The 17026-nt window shown below is 37.0% G+C and overlaps 3 protein-coding genes across 6 annotated transcripts; all 3 read right to left on the reverse strand.

Annotated features, from left to right (window-relative positions):
• Positions 1-1397: 1397 nt before the first annotated feature.
• Positions 1398-4006, reverse strand: LOC108845718 (probable protein S-acyltransferase 12). Of its 4 annotated transcripts, none has more exons than XM_018618887.2 (8): positions 3709-4006; positions 2877-3259; positions 2577-2775; positions 2295-2386; positions 2086-2212; positions 1890-1975; positions 1740-1804; positions 1398-1660 (listed from the first exon to the last, which is right to left on the reverse strand). In XM_018618887.2, exons 2-8 carry the CDS (start codon positions 3063-3065, stop codon positions 1519-1521), a joined length of 900 nt encoding a protein of 299 aa, XP_018474389.2. In that variant the 5' UTR covers positions 3066-3259; positions 3709-4006; the 3' UTR covers positions 1398-1518. The 4 variants fall into 4 exon arrangements, with proteins under 4 accessions (XP_018474389.2, XP_056862016.1, XP_056862017.1 ...); XM_057006036.1 differs by having other exon boundaries at positions 1890-1998; positions 2082-2212; XM_057006037.1 differs by having other exon boundaries at positions 1890-1998; positions 2082-2212; positions 2877-3262.
• An 846-nt stretch (positions 4007-4852) lies between these two features.
• LOC130509833 (uncharacterized) lies at positions 4853-6012 on the reverse strand. The gene is made up of 3 exons (XM_057006050.1): positions 5892-6012; positions 5363-5477; positions 4853-5266 (listed from the first exon to the last, which is right to left on the reverse strand). Exons 2-3 carry the CDS (start codon positions 5461-5463, stop codon positions 5125-5127), a joined length of 243 nt encoding a protein of 80 aa, XP_056862030.1. The 5' UTR covers positions 5464-5477; positions 5892-6012; the 3' UTR covers positions 4853-5124.
• Positions 6013-6573: 561 nt separating this feature from the next.
• On the reverse strand, positions 6574-8748 carry LOC108845713 (aluminum-activated malate transporter 10-like). Its single transcript, XM_018618878.2, has 6 exons — positions 8324-8748; positions 8084-8221; positions 7708-7980; positions 7498-7622; positions 7284-7427; positions 6574-7190 (listed from the first exon to the last, which is right to left on the reverse strand). Exons 1-6 carry the CDS (start codon positions 8661-8663, stop codon positions 6765-6767), a joined length of 1446 nt encoding a protein of 481 aa, XP_018474380.1. The 5' UTR covers positions 8664-8748; the 3' UTR covers positions 6574-6764.
• Positions 8749-17026: the final 8278 nt, after the last annotated feature.

Consider the following 17026-nt stretch of genomic DNA (forward strand, 5'->3'; position numbering starts at 1 on the left):
ATATATATGAACAATGAAACGAGAAGATTACCACCCAATGTGAAAACAACACAACTCAAGTATTGGTACAATTCAACTAGTAATACTACTATTGTATCTAAACTAGTTGTACCATTTGGATTATTATTGTCGTAGTCAAAATACCAAACATGAATGATTATGTATCTTTTTTGAACTCATGATAATTTTTATATTATCTTTTGTAGTATACTCTTTTAAATATACCTTTACTACAACTTTTCTTCTAGCTCTGCAACTATTTTCTTTGGCATTGGGAGCAAAATCAAAATAAATTACTACCCAGTATTAAAACAAAACTCAAGTGCTAGCACAATTAAGTTAGTAATACTACAACCATATCTAAACCAGTTGTACCACTTAGCTTATTATTATCGTAGTCTAACCACAAAACATTAATGCTTTGTATCATTTTCGAGCTCATGATGATTTTTACATACACTTTATTCTTCTAAATCTTCATCTAATTTGACTTTTTCTAGCTTTGCATCCACCGTTTTCAGTTTCGGAAGAAAAAAGATGAAGATGCATTTTTCTGGAAATAGTACAACTAGTATAACTAGTACAACTTGTAAACAAATCATTATTCAAATAAAATATTATTGAAAATTGAATATTCATGTATTTTGTACACATGCAAACGAGAAATGTTAGATTAACATGTTTCATTGGTTTTATATCATCTATTTTTCTAGCATCATTTATATGCTCAAATAAAAACTAAATATTACCATAATTACAAAGTTATATTAGTTATATGCCTTTTAGTTGTACCAGTCATACTCAGTGTATTAATACTATTATATTTATTTTAGTTGTACTAGTTATACTAGATCGAGTTGCACTAGTTGTACCAGTTCAAGTTGTATTAGTTGTACTAGTTGTAGTTGTACAAGTTGTACTAGTAATTTTCTGCGTTTTTCTTTGTCATGAATCTCGTATGAAAAAGATGAAATTCGACTTTAGATAATATATAATTGGTTAGATATGATTATGGGTTCGCCGATTTGGAATAATAAAAAGAGTATTAGTGACTATTTGAAGGTAATTTTTGATTTTGCTTAAAAGTGAAAAAAACATCCATAAAAAGGAAAAAAAGGTAGGAGAAGAAAGAAAAAACTAAGGTAAATAATTGGGTCGGGTCGGGTTAATGGTCGGGTCTAGATCAGGTTATGAGTTGGGTTTGGATATAAGTGGCACAGATCCGTAAATATATTAAAGTCTTTAAGTTTTTTTGTTATTTTGAATACTTTTTGAATTAAATTTAAATAAAAAATAAAAACAAAATAGAAAAAGGTTATTAGAGAATTTTGGATATCCAGGTGTGTCATCCTAGAATTTGATCCTTTTAAATCAGTTGAAGAACATAAACTTAAAAATGAATCAAATCAACACTCACTATCACAAATTCACAACAATGTGATCAGGTTACATTTTGAGAGGACAGTTATCTACATTGGAGGGAAAGCTGAGAACTAACTTCAAAGCTGAGAACTAACTTTACAACCATGTTTGATGTTTCAATTCAAGGATTGATGTCAGAACGAGTTGGAAACTCAAGGCCTTGGAGCGAAGTAATGTTTTGGATATCATCTTTAGAGTACAATGGGAGGAGCCAAAATGCTTTCTTCTTCCCAAAAACCTTCACAAGAGAAAGAGTTTTTCTTTTCTTAATTTAACTAAAAGATTCCATGTAATGATGAAAACAAAAGAAGACTCACCTGCTCGAAGTTTTCTTTTTTCCCAAGTCATATTTCCATCTGACATCTCCGTTTTTCTCATGAACCTAATAAAATCACAAACGATGATTTTAGTTAGACAAGAGAATCAAAATCATATGTAGAAGCCAACACTATTAGTATTAGAGATACCTCGACTGAAGTAGTGTTGGTCGAGAGAAGTGAGATGTGCATGACTACGAAACAGAGAAGGCTGAGAACGAACGCTAAGTTAAGAACTGCATCAAGGGGATGATAGAATCTGTAAGAGAAACATTAACAAGGAAAATTGAGACAAAAAGCTAACAACTTTCTTGTAAAGACTACTAGGAATGGTTCACACACTCACCGAAAGCCAGAACGAGGGAGGTCAGTTTACCCGGTGAAGAGGAATGCTTTATAGCTTGGCTGAAGAACTTTATGAAACTAGGAAGCAACACGACAACATCCAACATTGTCTCCAGAAATGTATACAACTACACAACCAAAAAAACATATAAAAAATCAGAAAACATTAAGTGAATTGATCCACACTAAATAAACCAAATTTTTTTTTACCAGAAAGAGAAGGAAAAACTTGTAATTGCGCGCTCCAACACAATTCACAATCCAAACACAGTGATGATCCATCTTCAGAACACATCTTTGACCTGCATTAAGAACACACAAACCCAGTAAACCTTTGTTTATATAAGACTTATCACCCATACATTTAGCACAACCTGTGTTCTATCAATGTTTTTTAAATCGGTCTAGGCGCTAAAATAATAGGTCTAATGATCCCTTATAAAACCCCATTTTTGAACATTGAGCATACAAGCAAATCAGATTTCTTCTTACACACAGAACAGTGATGGCAACGAGGAGGCTTAACATTCCGGCATTTCGGACAGTAACCTAAAGAACCAAAAGCTCCATGATCTGTGGAAGTACCAGCCTCCAAACTCTCACCACCACCAAGCTCTCTTCTGAAATGCTCAGGAACAGAACCTGGATCCGTAAAGACCACAGTGAAGTAGCTCCACAACAACATCACCAGCTGCAATGTACATCAAACAAATATCAAAGTTAGACACTTTATAGCAATTCATGTTGAGCAAGAAGCTATCTTATTAAAAGGTCAAGACTTTGACATTTTACCAGGAAGTGGAAGAGAGAGATGATTAGGCATGCGAGAGCTGAGAGACCTCCGTGGCTGCTTTCGATTAAGATCGGCCACCATGTGTTGACCACAACGGCGTAGTAAGAAACGGCGACGACGGCGAATACGAGAAGAATCATGAAATAGCCGAGGACTTTCAGACCGGAGCAGAACCGGAATAGGTTCATTTCCAGGCGGGTCAGTGGGATGATTGGGGCGGGTCTTCGGGTCCGGGCCGGGAACAAACGGCGTAGAATATTCGAAGCCACGGTTGGGAGAGTTTATGAGGGATCAGGCAGGAGATTGCTTGGTTCGGAGGACAAGTGTTGATTCTGTCGCCGTCCATGTGCAGTTGACTGTCCGCGCCGGTTTTGAGGGTAACCTGCTTTGTAAGTCAGAAGGTTCGCTATCTGTTAATTAATTTTTTTGGTAAAACAAATTGAGGAGTTGCTCAAAAAAAAAAAGAATTTGAGGTATTTTACATTTTATTGGGCCGAAATGGAGAGGCTGCAATATGTTTTTTTCCTTAATATATATATTGTGAAAAATCCAACGTAAATTCTCTATTGAAAAGTTGTTGAAAGCTGATGATCTAAACAGAATTAGATCCCATAAAAACCGACCTGATTCTAATCTAAACCCTTAATGTCATGAATTTTAAATATTTTCTATTGTTTTATTTAATATCTATTTATGTACTAAATTGCTAATTAATATGATTTTGGCATGTGTAATAAAAATGTTTTGTAAAAATAAGAAAAATGTTTGTAAATAAATAAAATTGAATTTATTTTTTGTAAAAAAATAGAAAAAAGGGCCAAAGAAAAGTACCAAACGAAAGTGGAGGCTTTGGTGATTGTGTCATCGTCGTTGGTCACTCGTTGATGATTTTTACAATTCACAAACTCTGCCCACCGAATAGACGCGGAACATAGAAAAGACTTAAACCGAGGAGAGTTTGTCGCCAGGACATGTGGAGGTTTGTTGCGGTGTTGAAAGAAAACGGCATCGTGTTCTCGCTGAGTTAAGGGTTTTGAGAATGGAAGATGAAGCTTTCTGTATCAAGTAATCGGAGAATAATAAAAGAAAAGAAGAAGAATGGATATAGTGATTTTGGTGTATTGTCGACATTGTTTGAGAAGAAGAATATGAGTTCTGTTGGTGTCTGTGTGTTGTATTTATAGAGTAGAGATATAGCCGTTACTTTTCTTGTCACGAATATAGCCGTTACTCTTTTTTTCACGAATATAGCCGTTATACTTTTTTTTTTTGACGAATATAGCCGTTATACTTTTTGATTACGATTTAATTTCTTTCTTTTTTTATATTTACTTTTCGGTGGGAAAATAAAAGATTTTTTTCTGAAATGGACGAAGCGTTGATTCTTGTGGTTAATAAAAATTTGAAAAGTTTATTTCCAAAATAATTTTTTAATTATCTGTCATAGGTCGTGTCTATCACCGATACGGTTAAGCTATTCGACGTAATTTCGCATTTGTTTGTTTGTTTGGTTGGTTGGTGAGAGATTATGTAAGTAACTCTATCTCTGTTACGGGATAAACCACTTAACATTTCGGTTTAGCTTTTTAATATCTGGTTTAGCTCTGGTTGTGAAACAAGGTACTCTTTTCTATAACTGTTTTGACTCACACACTTGCTAGACCTGAAAGTAGATAAGAGTGGACAACAGTTTGATTCATAATAGTGCAGTGTCGGAGAAGATACGCTTTATTTGTGGGATGTATCTTCAATCTGTTCACACATATCACTGAGACAAACAAAAGGGTTATGATCACTAATGACTTTGATCCCTCCCTGGTGTTCTGTTTGTTGGCTTCGTTCCTTTTCACTTTTGAACTTTTAAATTTGAAATAGACACTACAACTCTAAATTTATACTGGGAAACACAAAGACTACATACAACACGTTTATGTGAGGTATGTGTGAAAACCAATAGAAAATTTTCCAAATTGGATAAAACAATAAATATCCCACCTCTGCCAAGTCTTGTTGGCTTGAATTTTATTTTATCGTCAAAATCATTAAACGTTACAAAAAAAGAAAATTGCAACTCGTGAAAGCTTTGGACTGAACAATGTGTATTCATCCATCCAATCATCCCCACAAATTATTACTACAGCCAGGTAGAGAAATTAGCCGATCCTCAAAAGCCAAAAAAGGCGAACAAAAGAGCAAATAATATGGAAATGAAATCCATAAGGAATGGTGGGAGAGAAGGGAAGCAGTTTATTCAGGGCGTGACTTGACGATGAAGTTCTGGCGACTGATAGGGTTCATGACGACGGGAGGACCAGCGGTTCTTGGCCACGCCTGGAGCCTCTCTTCAGTCGCAACACCCCATGCCTTGTTAGTTATAGTTCCCGGTGTACTGCCTGTGCTTTAATAAAAAAAAAACGAATATATCATTAGTAATCAAAGCTTATGAACTTTTGTTTTTTTTTTTGGTTATGTCAGAATATAAAACTTGCCTCCGAAAATCTTATCATCAGAAATGACTTTGTCACAGATGTAGGCTACTACAGCAGATCCCGCAAGGGCACCGACTATGTACGTGGCTCGTGACATTACTACTTCTTAACCTGATACTCAAACATTACCATCTCATTTATAGTAATAATAAGACAGAGAGACCAAACCTAATCAATCATATAACGCAGACAAAAGACACTTAACTATAATATCAATCAACTGTGTTAAAAAAAAAACGAACGATCCTAACGAATCACTATACAGTGGCGATTTTAAACATGTAACCAATACGGTCCGATCTATGACAATCGTTACTAAACAATGGTGATTCTGAACATGTAACCGATACGGTCCGATCGATTGATAAACAATACTACAAACAACGAAGCAGAGACAGATCTATTGTTCGATATCGAGGTTAAAAGGTACAGATCTCAAGAAACAGAGGAATAAACAACATCAAATCAATCAGATGGAATTGGTTTAATCGCACCAGAAGCATCGATTAGAGAAGAGCGATGTACCTGAATCGATTCACAGACGACGAAGCGAGGACAAGGAGGCGCGTCGGAGAAGAATCTTTCCCAACTGTTTGTGGAGGAGGAAAAAGACAAATAGCGATTTACGTATCTCGTAAAAATTGACCCAAATGAGGTTTATTGATGTGGGCCTTGTCTAACTATTAGGCCCATATAAAAATTTCCGAAGTCCAACAATATAAACTACTAGGTGGTTTGCAGGCTAAACATTTCAAAGGAGTCTCGCTCTCTTCCATGGTCAATCATCCATGACTACGGACCGGCATTGCTTTTCCGGTTAACGAGCTTTGCTCCATGTCTCCAAACCGGAAACCCGCATATTGGTAGGGACTTTAAAACCTGAACCTAGAGAAGCCCAACCAACTAATCATCTAGGGTCTGTTACTTGCAATAGAAATTAGAGATGACCACACCACATGCCTTGGGGTTGATTCGAATCCGGGTAGATTAGCTCACTTCTACCACTAGACCACCCATGTGTGGTTAGGTGAAAGCCTTTAGACACAAATCTATCATGTAAATAGAATGGCAAATGTCTAGTTATGATCTTATTTTCCCCTATTGAACTCATTTCTTGTTTGATATAGCGGCACTGTAAGGATCATGGATTCCAACATTATCAAGATTTATAGTTGTTCTTTTATGTTTTTCTTCATGGTATGGTATATATATCAAGATTTAGTTATAACTTGTTTTGTTGGCTTTTGAAAACCATGCCGAAGAAAGCTTCGGTTGTGGAACAAAGGAAACTCATATTCTAAGAGGCTTTATATATATATATATATATACACATGAAAACTCAGGTTTAAAATCTTCATGTCTGTTGAGTTCTCGATGTGTGATTTAAATTAAAGCAGCTTATGAACTTAGTGGTGGTTGTTTAGCCTTGTTGTCTCCGGTTTTCTTTTTTGAATCTTGTTTAAAATCCGCAAGATTTGAAAGTTCATCGACTGCTTCGACCGTTGTTTGAATCCTAGCTGCGCTTTCAATCAACAACGAGACCAAAGTGGCAACTGGAAGTACTTCATGTAGGCTCATCGACATGGTTCTGTCTCCTTGGTTGTTTGGAACTTCTTCTTTGGGTTTGTTGCTTTCAACTGGAACACTCTTTAAGGTCTCTCGAAGCTCTTGTACTGCTGAGTTCATATCAAACACCAAGAAATCCATCTTCGAAGATTTTCTCGTGTTGTTCATCATATCCGCTAGTTCTCTCAAGATTTTTGAAGAAGCCGAGCTCAGTTTCAGACAAGCTTCTCCGAAGTGTTTCTTGGCCTGGTCTGGTACCTGTTGAATATAATATATACTACTATTAGTTTCACAGCAACCTTTAATAGTTAAATCTCCAAAACTATGATAGAATTGTGAAAGGGTTATAACCTCTGTTTCATAGGTCATGCATATACTAAGATTCTCAAGGCAATAAGCACATCTCCTCATAGCAGCCCCTATCTTTACATATTGTTGCCATGGATGCCTGAAGTTAAAGCTTCCATGTGCTGGTTCCCATCTAGCTAGATTCGCCTGAGTGATTTTAAAATAAGAAGTCATTAGCGGCTGCAAATCAAAATGGTAAATGAACTTTTCATGTTACCATGGATTCCTCTGTTCCCTTAGAGTTTAGTACACATTTGAATCCTTGCAACTTCATGTTAGTTTCTTCGTCTTCATTATCATTCTTCAAGACATCTTTCTTCTTGAAGTACTCTTCTACACAGCCTGAAGTTTTAATGATAATCAGCGCGGATATATAGCTAATGAAGGAACCTTGCGTAACAAGTTTTCTATCTTCTTATACCCTTACCGTCTAATGAGTCGGCAAGTTTCACAAAATTACGTTGCACAAGACGGTGAAGCTGAGTTCCTGCCCATATGGGACAGAAAAAGACAGTAATGATAATGCAAATAGATGTTCCAATAGCAATAGTTGATAGTCTTTGCTGAGCCATATCAACCAGCTTGTCTACTCGGTAACCACCTACTGAGACAAGGCTGAATGTGAGGATAAAGATTATCGCTCCATAGTCGAATCTAGCTTTGAATGATGGCACAAACCGCGAGTAAGTAGCTGCGAAAGCTGCAAGAACCAAACCCCACAAAAAGAAAGTTATAAAGATCAATTTTTTTTGGTTACTTGCAAAGGAAGAAAGACTGGTTCTTTCTAGGGTTTTAGCAATTACCAAAGAGAAAAACAGAGCATCCAATCACAAAAATTTCAGCTTTTCCTGATTGAGTTGCAACCCAATGAACAGCAATGCCTAGTGATCCAGCTAATATAGTTGCCACCACTCTGTTCAAACATTTGGAGAATGTTGCTCCTGTTATACAAGGAAGATAAACATATATTTCAATATAGTTGCATTCCTTAGGCAAGAACAAGAAAGTTGAAACTTTTGATACAGGGTTTGGTTAACACATACCGACAGTTGATTCGAAGACGACTACAACAGTCATGATAGCCCATATAGCATTTCCTCCAACTCCGTCATACAAAGGTCTCATGTAATAGAAAATTGATACTAATGAAAGTGCAAGTCCTACTTTTAGACAGTGAACCACTTTTGCCGGTTCATCTGCCCCAATCCTCCAAGTCTTCCTCATAAACTTTGAGAGTCGCTCCACGATTACCTTCATTACTAAACCCTTTAGCCAAAGAAAGATTCTTTCAATAGGTCCTGATTCAGGAACCAATCTCTCGGTTGTCCCATTGTCAACACTTATCCTCCACTCTAGCTTACCTGCTTCTTCTTTTGATCCCATATATTACAATACCTGAGAACCCAAAATCTTAAACTCTAAGCCTAAATTGATCAAATAAATGTTTTTCTTGTCAGGAAATGTTCTTCTGTTTGCTGAGCAATGCAACATGAGGTGTTACATATATAGAGGGCTAATATAGGTGTTAATATTTCTCAAAGTTCTTTAAATCATTTTAAGTGGTGAACTAATTCATATATATTATTTGTTATCTGCTACTATATATTATACCCTCCACTTGGAAAATGCAAAAAAGATGGAGTGACCTAACTATAATGTTATATGATAAGTTCATATTTTGTGCTACAAAGCTGTCATCGCACAAGTACGTACTGATGTTGACTCCTTCGTACATCCATCCATTTCACAGCAAAGTCTGTTCATCTTTGTTTCTAGATTATATATGAATTTTGAGAAGAAAAGTTAATGTCACAAGTTATAAGAAGTTTCATTTCACATACATTACCTGTAAATCCACAAAACACTAGAAGATTTTACGTCTCATCAACCCTAATTTGTACTATTTGGAATAGTCCCATATAAAATGATTTATCATAGTCCATGCATACACGGAATTATTAAATAAAATCAATCAAATGAAATTACTATTACATGCACTAATAGCCACTAGGTTATATAGATCTCCCAAGTGATATCAAAAATATCAAACAAATGGAAAATATCAAAAATCTTATTGATTATATACCCAATCATATATTAACCAATAAAAAATAAACTACAAAATATAAAAAGTAATAAATTTAGCATTACAGTTTGAAAGCATCATTTAATTTAAAACAAAAAAATCTCTAAATTAAACATCAACAAACGGAGAATAAATCCCTTTGCATATTAGGAAAAAGACAAATTCCTTTGCCTATTAATTTTGATTGGTTCATTTATTTCTTTCATGCATTTAACTTCAAATTAAATTCTTTACCCTTTACAAAAGAAAACTTCAAATTGAATTACTATATTACATATGCACTTAGTGATATCAAAAGATATATGAAAGTGGTGCGTTTGACTGACACTATCTTTAAATAATGTACATATAAATTGTTGGTATGATAAAATTTATAATTCTAAGGGCATCTCCAACCCTACTCCATTTTCTACTCTAAACATCATTTTGGAGTAAAATCTTCTCCAACTCCACTCCATTTTCAACTTCAAAATGGAGTAATGGCTAGGGTAACTCCATTTATGGAGTAATCTTACACATTACTCTATTTTGGAGTTGAATTTTTTTTATTTATGAAATGGTCCTTTAAACTTTTAATCTTTTTATTTCTTACTTAAATAATATTTTAAAATAATAGAATAACATAAAAACAAGATATTTCATTATTTAATAATTTGACACAAAATGCATAACATAAATTAAAAACATAAATAATATAAAATAAAAATAACATAAGATAAGATAAGTGATTTAATAATCTGGCAAATCGCTTGTGGATCCGTTAAGACCGGTGAAGTATTGCCCAAACGGAGAAGATTGAGAAAGAGCTTGTTGATCTTGTGACTCAGCATTTCGTTTTGATATTATTTGTACTTGTTGAGCTTGAATATACGCACGAACATTTGGATCTTGTATGGAACTCAAATCACAAAACAAAATTTTGTTTTCTTCTTTCAGTGCATTATTTTACTTTTGATTCTCCATATATTGCATTCTTTCTGCACTTGACTTCTTTAATTGTTCCAAGAATTGTTTATTTCCTTCTTCCAAGGACGTGGATCACCAACTATAATCCTTGAAGCTATTGCAGATTATGATCTTTGGATATGGCATGCATATTTCGGAATGCCGGGCACTAATAACGACATCAATGTGTTGGACTCTTCTCATCTTTTTTCTAATATTGCTCAAGATATTGCTCCACCTGCTCATTATTTTATTCAAGGAAAAGAATATTATATGGATTACTATTTAGCGGATGGTATTTATCCAAAATGGTCGACCATAGTGCAAACTATTTAAGAGCCAACGAGTCAAAAAAGAAATATTTTGCAATGCAACAAGAAGCATGCAGGAAAGATGTTGAACGTGCATTTGGAGTTCTACAGTCGCGCTTTGCTATTGTGAAAGGATCTGTTCGTTTTTGGAAAAAAAATATGTTACATGACATCATGACTACATTTATAATTTTACACAACATGATAATTGAGGATGAGCGTGAACTCGATGCACCAATTGAAGTTGCAAGAGAAGCTCCACCTCCAGAGATCAAAACTGCAGAAGATGAAAATGTCCGATTTCAAAATTTTCTTGCTCGATTTAGGATTATCAAAGATAAAAAAGCTCATTTTTCATTACGAAATGCATTAGTTAATCATTTGTGGGAAAAATATTCTAATGCTCATTATTGAACCAATTTATATATTATATTTTATTATATTTTTATGATTTCTTGTACCTTTTAATAATAAATGTTTAATTTAATAAAATATATTTTAAGGCATTTTCGCAAACATAAAATAGTTGGGGTTAACTGGTAAACTTTTATAAGTATAAGATATTATTAACAATTATTAACTATTTTTGGAATAAAAAAATGGAGTAATACATTAGAGTAAAACCTTACTCCATTTTGAAGTTGCACTATTTTGGAATAAAATTTAGAGTAATACATTGGAGATGTTCTAAGGTGGTAAAAATATATTAAACCAATTAGAAGAAAAAGATGACATAACCTAACTTTAGGTCACTAAGTGTGCCCCGAACTATAAGGGACCTAATTTAATTGTTGGGATCCCTACAAAGATATATATTATATTTTTTTGGTCTAAAGATATATATTATCTTACCCTAAGTGGACGTACTTATTATATATATTATCACTAAGCAAGATATTTATTAATGTTTAAAAAATTATTATTTGCATGGCCGAAAATTAATTGAAGAATACAAAGAAGAAAATATTGTGCATTCACTTGGCTACTTCAGGTTGCTGCTCGATTGGGTCTTGTGAGACTATCTATGAAGTGCCCTTCAGCTTATCATATCACCTTTTGTTGGTGATGTGATAAGGAGAGCAGTTTAACTTTCTTTGTCTTATCGAATTTGTTAATAAAGATACCGTGTTGGGATTAGGTCACGATTGATATAAAGATCTGATTGGTATATTGCGCTAATTAAAAATAGTCTAACATCATTGGCATGCAAATCTGTATTGAAGAATAGGCAGAATTTATTTGGTTCTATTCACAATATCAAGTAGTATCAACGAAGAATAATGTTCAACAAAATATGTATATCAAGGAAGAACATATACTATTTTTGTTTGAATGAGCTGTAAACGAGATTTTACATAATCCCTAAGATCTTTAACTTCTAAACTAATCACATAATAGAACTACAAAAGAAGTTATCAGAATATTTTCATTCATTGTTGCGAAAATCTTATTGAACAATTTAAATGTGGAAGATGAATTCTTGATTTGAAGTTTTTCTCTCAAGATTTTTATGCTTTCTCTCCCTTTGTACAATTACAGGCAAGAGAAACAATTGGTCTCCAGAAGAAGAAAGCTCAACTTTCCTCCTTAACTATGTAAGTGAATAAAGAAAGCTGAGATTTGTTTTTAATCATAGCATGACTTTGGGATCCTAGTTCATTTCAACTAATATTATTGGTTAATAACTGTATAGGTTTGGAAAAGCTGGAGAGATGGGAAACTGTTAGACATTGTGGATCCAAGTCTGGTAGAGACAAGAGGTCTAAGTGATGAAATCATGAAGGGCATTCACATTGGTTTGTTATGCGTTCAGGAGAAAGCAGAGTAGACCAACAATGGACTGTTGCTGTAATGTTCAATGAAAGTTCAGAGACACGTAAATAAGAACCGTACACAGAGCTTTCAAGAACACTTCTTGTATTATAGAAACCTTTTAAACAATCTTCCTAGATCTGTTTAATCTGATTTAAGCTCAGTCACACACGACTAGCGACGGACCAGTTCCTAAGCTCTAAGTTACAGAAACTCAACGCCAAAACCTATTGCTTGATTTCTATAGCCGACAAGAACAACTCTCTTGCTCTAGCTTTTACAATGACGTGCTTAACCTAAACTTGCCCCTGCGCAATCTAGTTAAGTAGTCCCCACCGAATATTCTCTTTCCTAATATCTCGATGAATCCAAATCTTTCCAATTCTTCTTTACTTGATCTTCAAGCAATATCCTAGAGTTAATGAGTATCTGCCACGTCATTACTCAATAACAAACTCGTCACAGTGTGTCACACACGAATCTTCATGCGTAACACCACGTACCGTTCCTCACACGATCAAGCTCTTTTTCTTGAGCTTACATTCTCCCCCTTTTTATCTGAATGTGACAACCTAAGCCACCTGCACAGACAAAGACAAATAACACGAGCAACAACAGAGACGAAACTTAGTCATCCTTGCCAGCGTATTGAACACGAGGCGTATTCTCCCCCTGCTTAGGTGCACATACATGTAAAAACATCAGTAACACAATGAATACGAGCCAATTGCAGAGAGACCCAATAATCATAGAGATGACAAACAAAATTATCAAGAATGAAACAAGTTGTAACTCATCATGAACTTTTAACCAAGTGAACTTGACACCACTTACCACCATGTGAGAGCCCGAGAGAAAGATCCGAAATTCAAGGAGCAAAGTATCAAAAACAATCTTTACATAACAGTAACCATTTTAGACATACTCATGATGCCTTTTTGTCCAGAGAAGAGACCCAAAACACGCTGCACAAGCTTAGTCAACTACCACAAAAAAGAACTTTAGTGAAATCAATGAGTCCTCCCAAGTCTGTAGCTTTTTCTCAGCCGAGTAGCTGTCACAGACGAGATTCACTCCCGTTAATCATCCATCCTCAAGTCCACACCAACACTTATTAGTAATGTCTGGAAACACATTGTAAACCTCTTGTGCCTGTCACTTCTACTCGACATATAACTTTGACTAACTTTTCTTCAAGAGTACGATCAACAACTCAGTGCAATGAGATGGTATTCGAGCTTAGAAACAAAGTGGGGTAACACCCTAATCCAAGTCGAGCCATCTCTAAGAATTGAGATCTTCTCTGCCCAGTCAAGACAGTGATCGTGGTCAGAGTCAAAATGTTGTGGCATCCAGCTCCAACCCGAGTATCTATTATTCCAGGCCTTATTTTCTTTAAGCTTTTGTAGCTGAGTGACTCAGATTTTTCTTTGTGTAACACACCTGTTTCTCCTTTCTCATACACTCAGCTTCTCATGTGTTTCCTCGTTCAATCCAGACAGTGATCAGTACTCAGAACGAAAATGTGATAGCATCCTGATCCAAGATGAGTGTCTTTCTTTAGTGAACCTAAGAGTGTGGGTGTTGAACTCATGGAAGATGATTCTCGAAAGTGAACTTGATGACTCAAGGTTTTGATGGTGCAGCAGTATAACTTAGCCTGTACAATGTATGTTCCGTGACTCTCCTCTTCTGAAAGGACCTATTCAGAGATCAACGATTCCTAAGGCCTTACGAAGACCTAGGAAGGTATTGTGTGTTGGGCCCAAATATGACCCCCTAGCTAGTGATAGACAATAAGAAATGATAACGGGCCGCGAAAGGCCCATCATGAATTCAATCTTCAAGAACAGCTAAGTCAGATCTGGAGGCTGTGAGCTGGAGATGTTCATCAGAGAGGTCAAGGAAAAGAGGCAGCTCGTTGACAAGTAAACAGACGCAGGACCCGGTCAAAGAGGTAGCTCGTGGACAAATAAATAGGCGCAGGACCCGGTCAAAGGGGAGCTGTTACAAATCCCTCAAATCACGGAGGAGATCTCGGGAACCTGTTGGTAGCAACTGACGGAGCCTGGGGCTATTTAAAGAGAAAATCAATCAAGAAAAAGGGATCATAACCCATTTCACACACAAGCTCTCAATCATTTAATTCTTTCTTTGTAAACGTTATAAACATCTTTGTAAACATATTCTTTACCCAAAATCATCAATAAAATCATTCATTCATCTTTTAAGTTCTTACGGGATTCAGCCCACGATTATCTTTCCATAATTCTTTCCTAAACTATAACCTGACCTAAAATCAGGAGGTGAGTTTAATCCCTCACAATTGGCGCCGTCTGTGGGGAAGAAACAATGGAATCCCTTACTCCAACTTAAGGATGAATCCAGTCGATCAGACAACAAATTCATCTAACCGATGAACAATATCCCGATGAACAGTACTGGGATGAACAGTACTGGATGAACAGTATCTCGATGAACAGTATCTCGGTGAACAGTATCTCGGTGAACAGTATCTCGATGAACAGTATCCCGATGAATAGTATCCCGATGAACAGTATCCCGATGAACAGTACTCGGATGAACAGTACTGGAAGAACAGTATCTCGATGAACAGTATCTCGATGAACAGTATCTCGATGAACAATATCTCGATGAACAGTGCTGGAGCAGCCAACACGAGAACCTCCAATGGGATCGATCCAGGGCTCCCAGCCCTCGTTACCCCTCAGCACCAACCTGCTCCGAACCAGACGGAGGCTTAGCTTTCTGAGATCCGTCGCATGATGATGCAGCTGGTAGAAAAAGCTCAGGAAGGTGAGCGTACAATGCAACAGCTAGCCGCTCGGCAGCAACGATTCGAAGAGGTCACTAGATCTCGAACCGCAACAACCCAACCACCGCAACGTCAGGGCTTGGGAGTGACCTTCCGAGATCGAATAACTGACCCCTCGTTCCCTCGAGGATGTCTCGACTTTTCCCTTGATAACACTGGATCAGGAGAACAGGGACCAGCTTTCCAAAAGCCTCATGCTAGGACATCTCCCGTGTTCAGTCCACCCCTCACCAGTGCTATGGGAAGCAACATAGCATCGACTAGCTCTATTCCCGATCAGGTTACTGGTCAGAGCGCTCGCTTACCTCCTCCACCACCTATTCTTAGGTCAGGAGAAGGAGTATCCGACCCGTCCGGGGGCAGAACGTCAGCTCCGGTGTTTCGGGCCAAAAACCTAAACACGAATCCGGGCGAACATCAAAGGACGGATACTGATCCTACAGCTCGCCCCACTAACCTAACTCGTCAAAATAACCCAATAGCCAGTGAGCAAATCAGCCCACCGAGCACTTGGAAAAATGATCGAACACGATTCCATCAGGGACCTGTTCGCCAGGTACATGTTCGTCAGGTACCTAACGATGATCCGATTGTCCTTCCTCTAGAGGGACCAGAGGCTATTCGTAGATATATGGAGCGGACTCACGCAGCTCTCCAAAAGCTGGGTGCCCAAGTCCACAAGGCAACAAGCTCAGCTCCCGAGATCGAGAGCTTGATCGAGGAGACCTGTGGAACTCCATTCACTGACAGAATTGCCAACTCTTACATAAGAGACACCCGAAAAATTAGGATTCCCGAAGGCTTACCTGAGAGCCTTCCGGCTAGCTATCGTGAAAGCTCTTGGAGGATCAGATATATGTCAAGACTCCGTCAACTCTATTAAGAATCACGTACAGAAGGGTGTGTCTAACACTGGACCTAAGCCTCCTAACCCCGAGTCCAATACTGAGATTTCTTTCTGGGAAAGCGAGACCTCAAACCTTGACAGACCTCACGATGACGCGCTGATCGTCACCCTGAACATCGCAGGATATGAGGTCCCTAAACTCATGATAGACACAGGAAGCTCTGTTGATCTTATTTTCTACAACACCCTAAAAGGGATGGAAATAGACGACTACAAAATTATTGGCCAAAAAGCTAATCTCGTAGGCTTTTCCGGAGAAACAACTACCTCATTGGGAACTATTAAGCTCCCAATTATAGCTGGTGGAATCATGAAAATGATGAATTTCATAGTCATCGACAGTCCTTCCCCGTTTCACGCGATCCTAGGAAGACCTTGGATCCATAAAATGAAATCAGTAGCTTCAACTTATCACCAATGTGTGAAATTCCCGACACCTGAAGGGATATCTACCGTGCATGGTAACCACAAGATCTCCGGGATCTGTTACCTAGGAGGATTCAAAATTCTCAAAGAATCACCCCAATAGCAATTACAGATCCAGGAGGGTCGTGAGATACAACAGAATATTTGAGGTCCCCCTAAGAACCTCACCGAGCAAGTTAGTATCGACGACTCAAATCCTGAAAAGCAAGTGAGTATCGGATCCGAGCTACCTCTCCAGACTAAGAAGGAGCTCATCGACTTTCTAAAATGCAACGTCGGAACCTTTGCATGGATCACCTGTGACATGAAGGGTATAAACGCTGACGTCACTACTATTAGACCCCACTTTCAAACCGATCAAACAAAAGTGTCGCAAGCTAGGCCTAGAAAATGCTCAAGCTGTTAACGACGAGGTTGACCGAT

The sequence above is a fragment of the Raphanus sativus genome, chromosome 3 (genome assembly GCF_000801105.2).
Source record: "Raphanus sativus cultivar WK10039 chromosome 3, ASM80110v3, whole genome shotgun sequence".
Classification (NCBI taxonomy): Eukaryota; Viridiplantae; Streptophyta; class Magnoliopsida; order Brassicales; family Brassicaceae; genus Raphanus; species Raphanus sativus.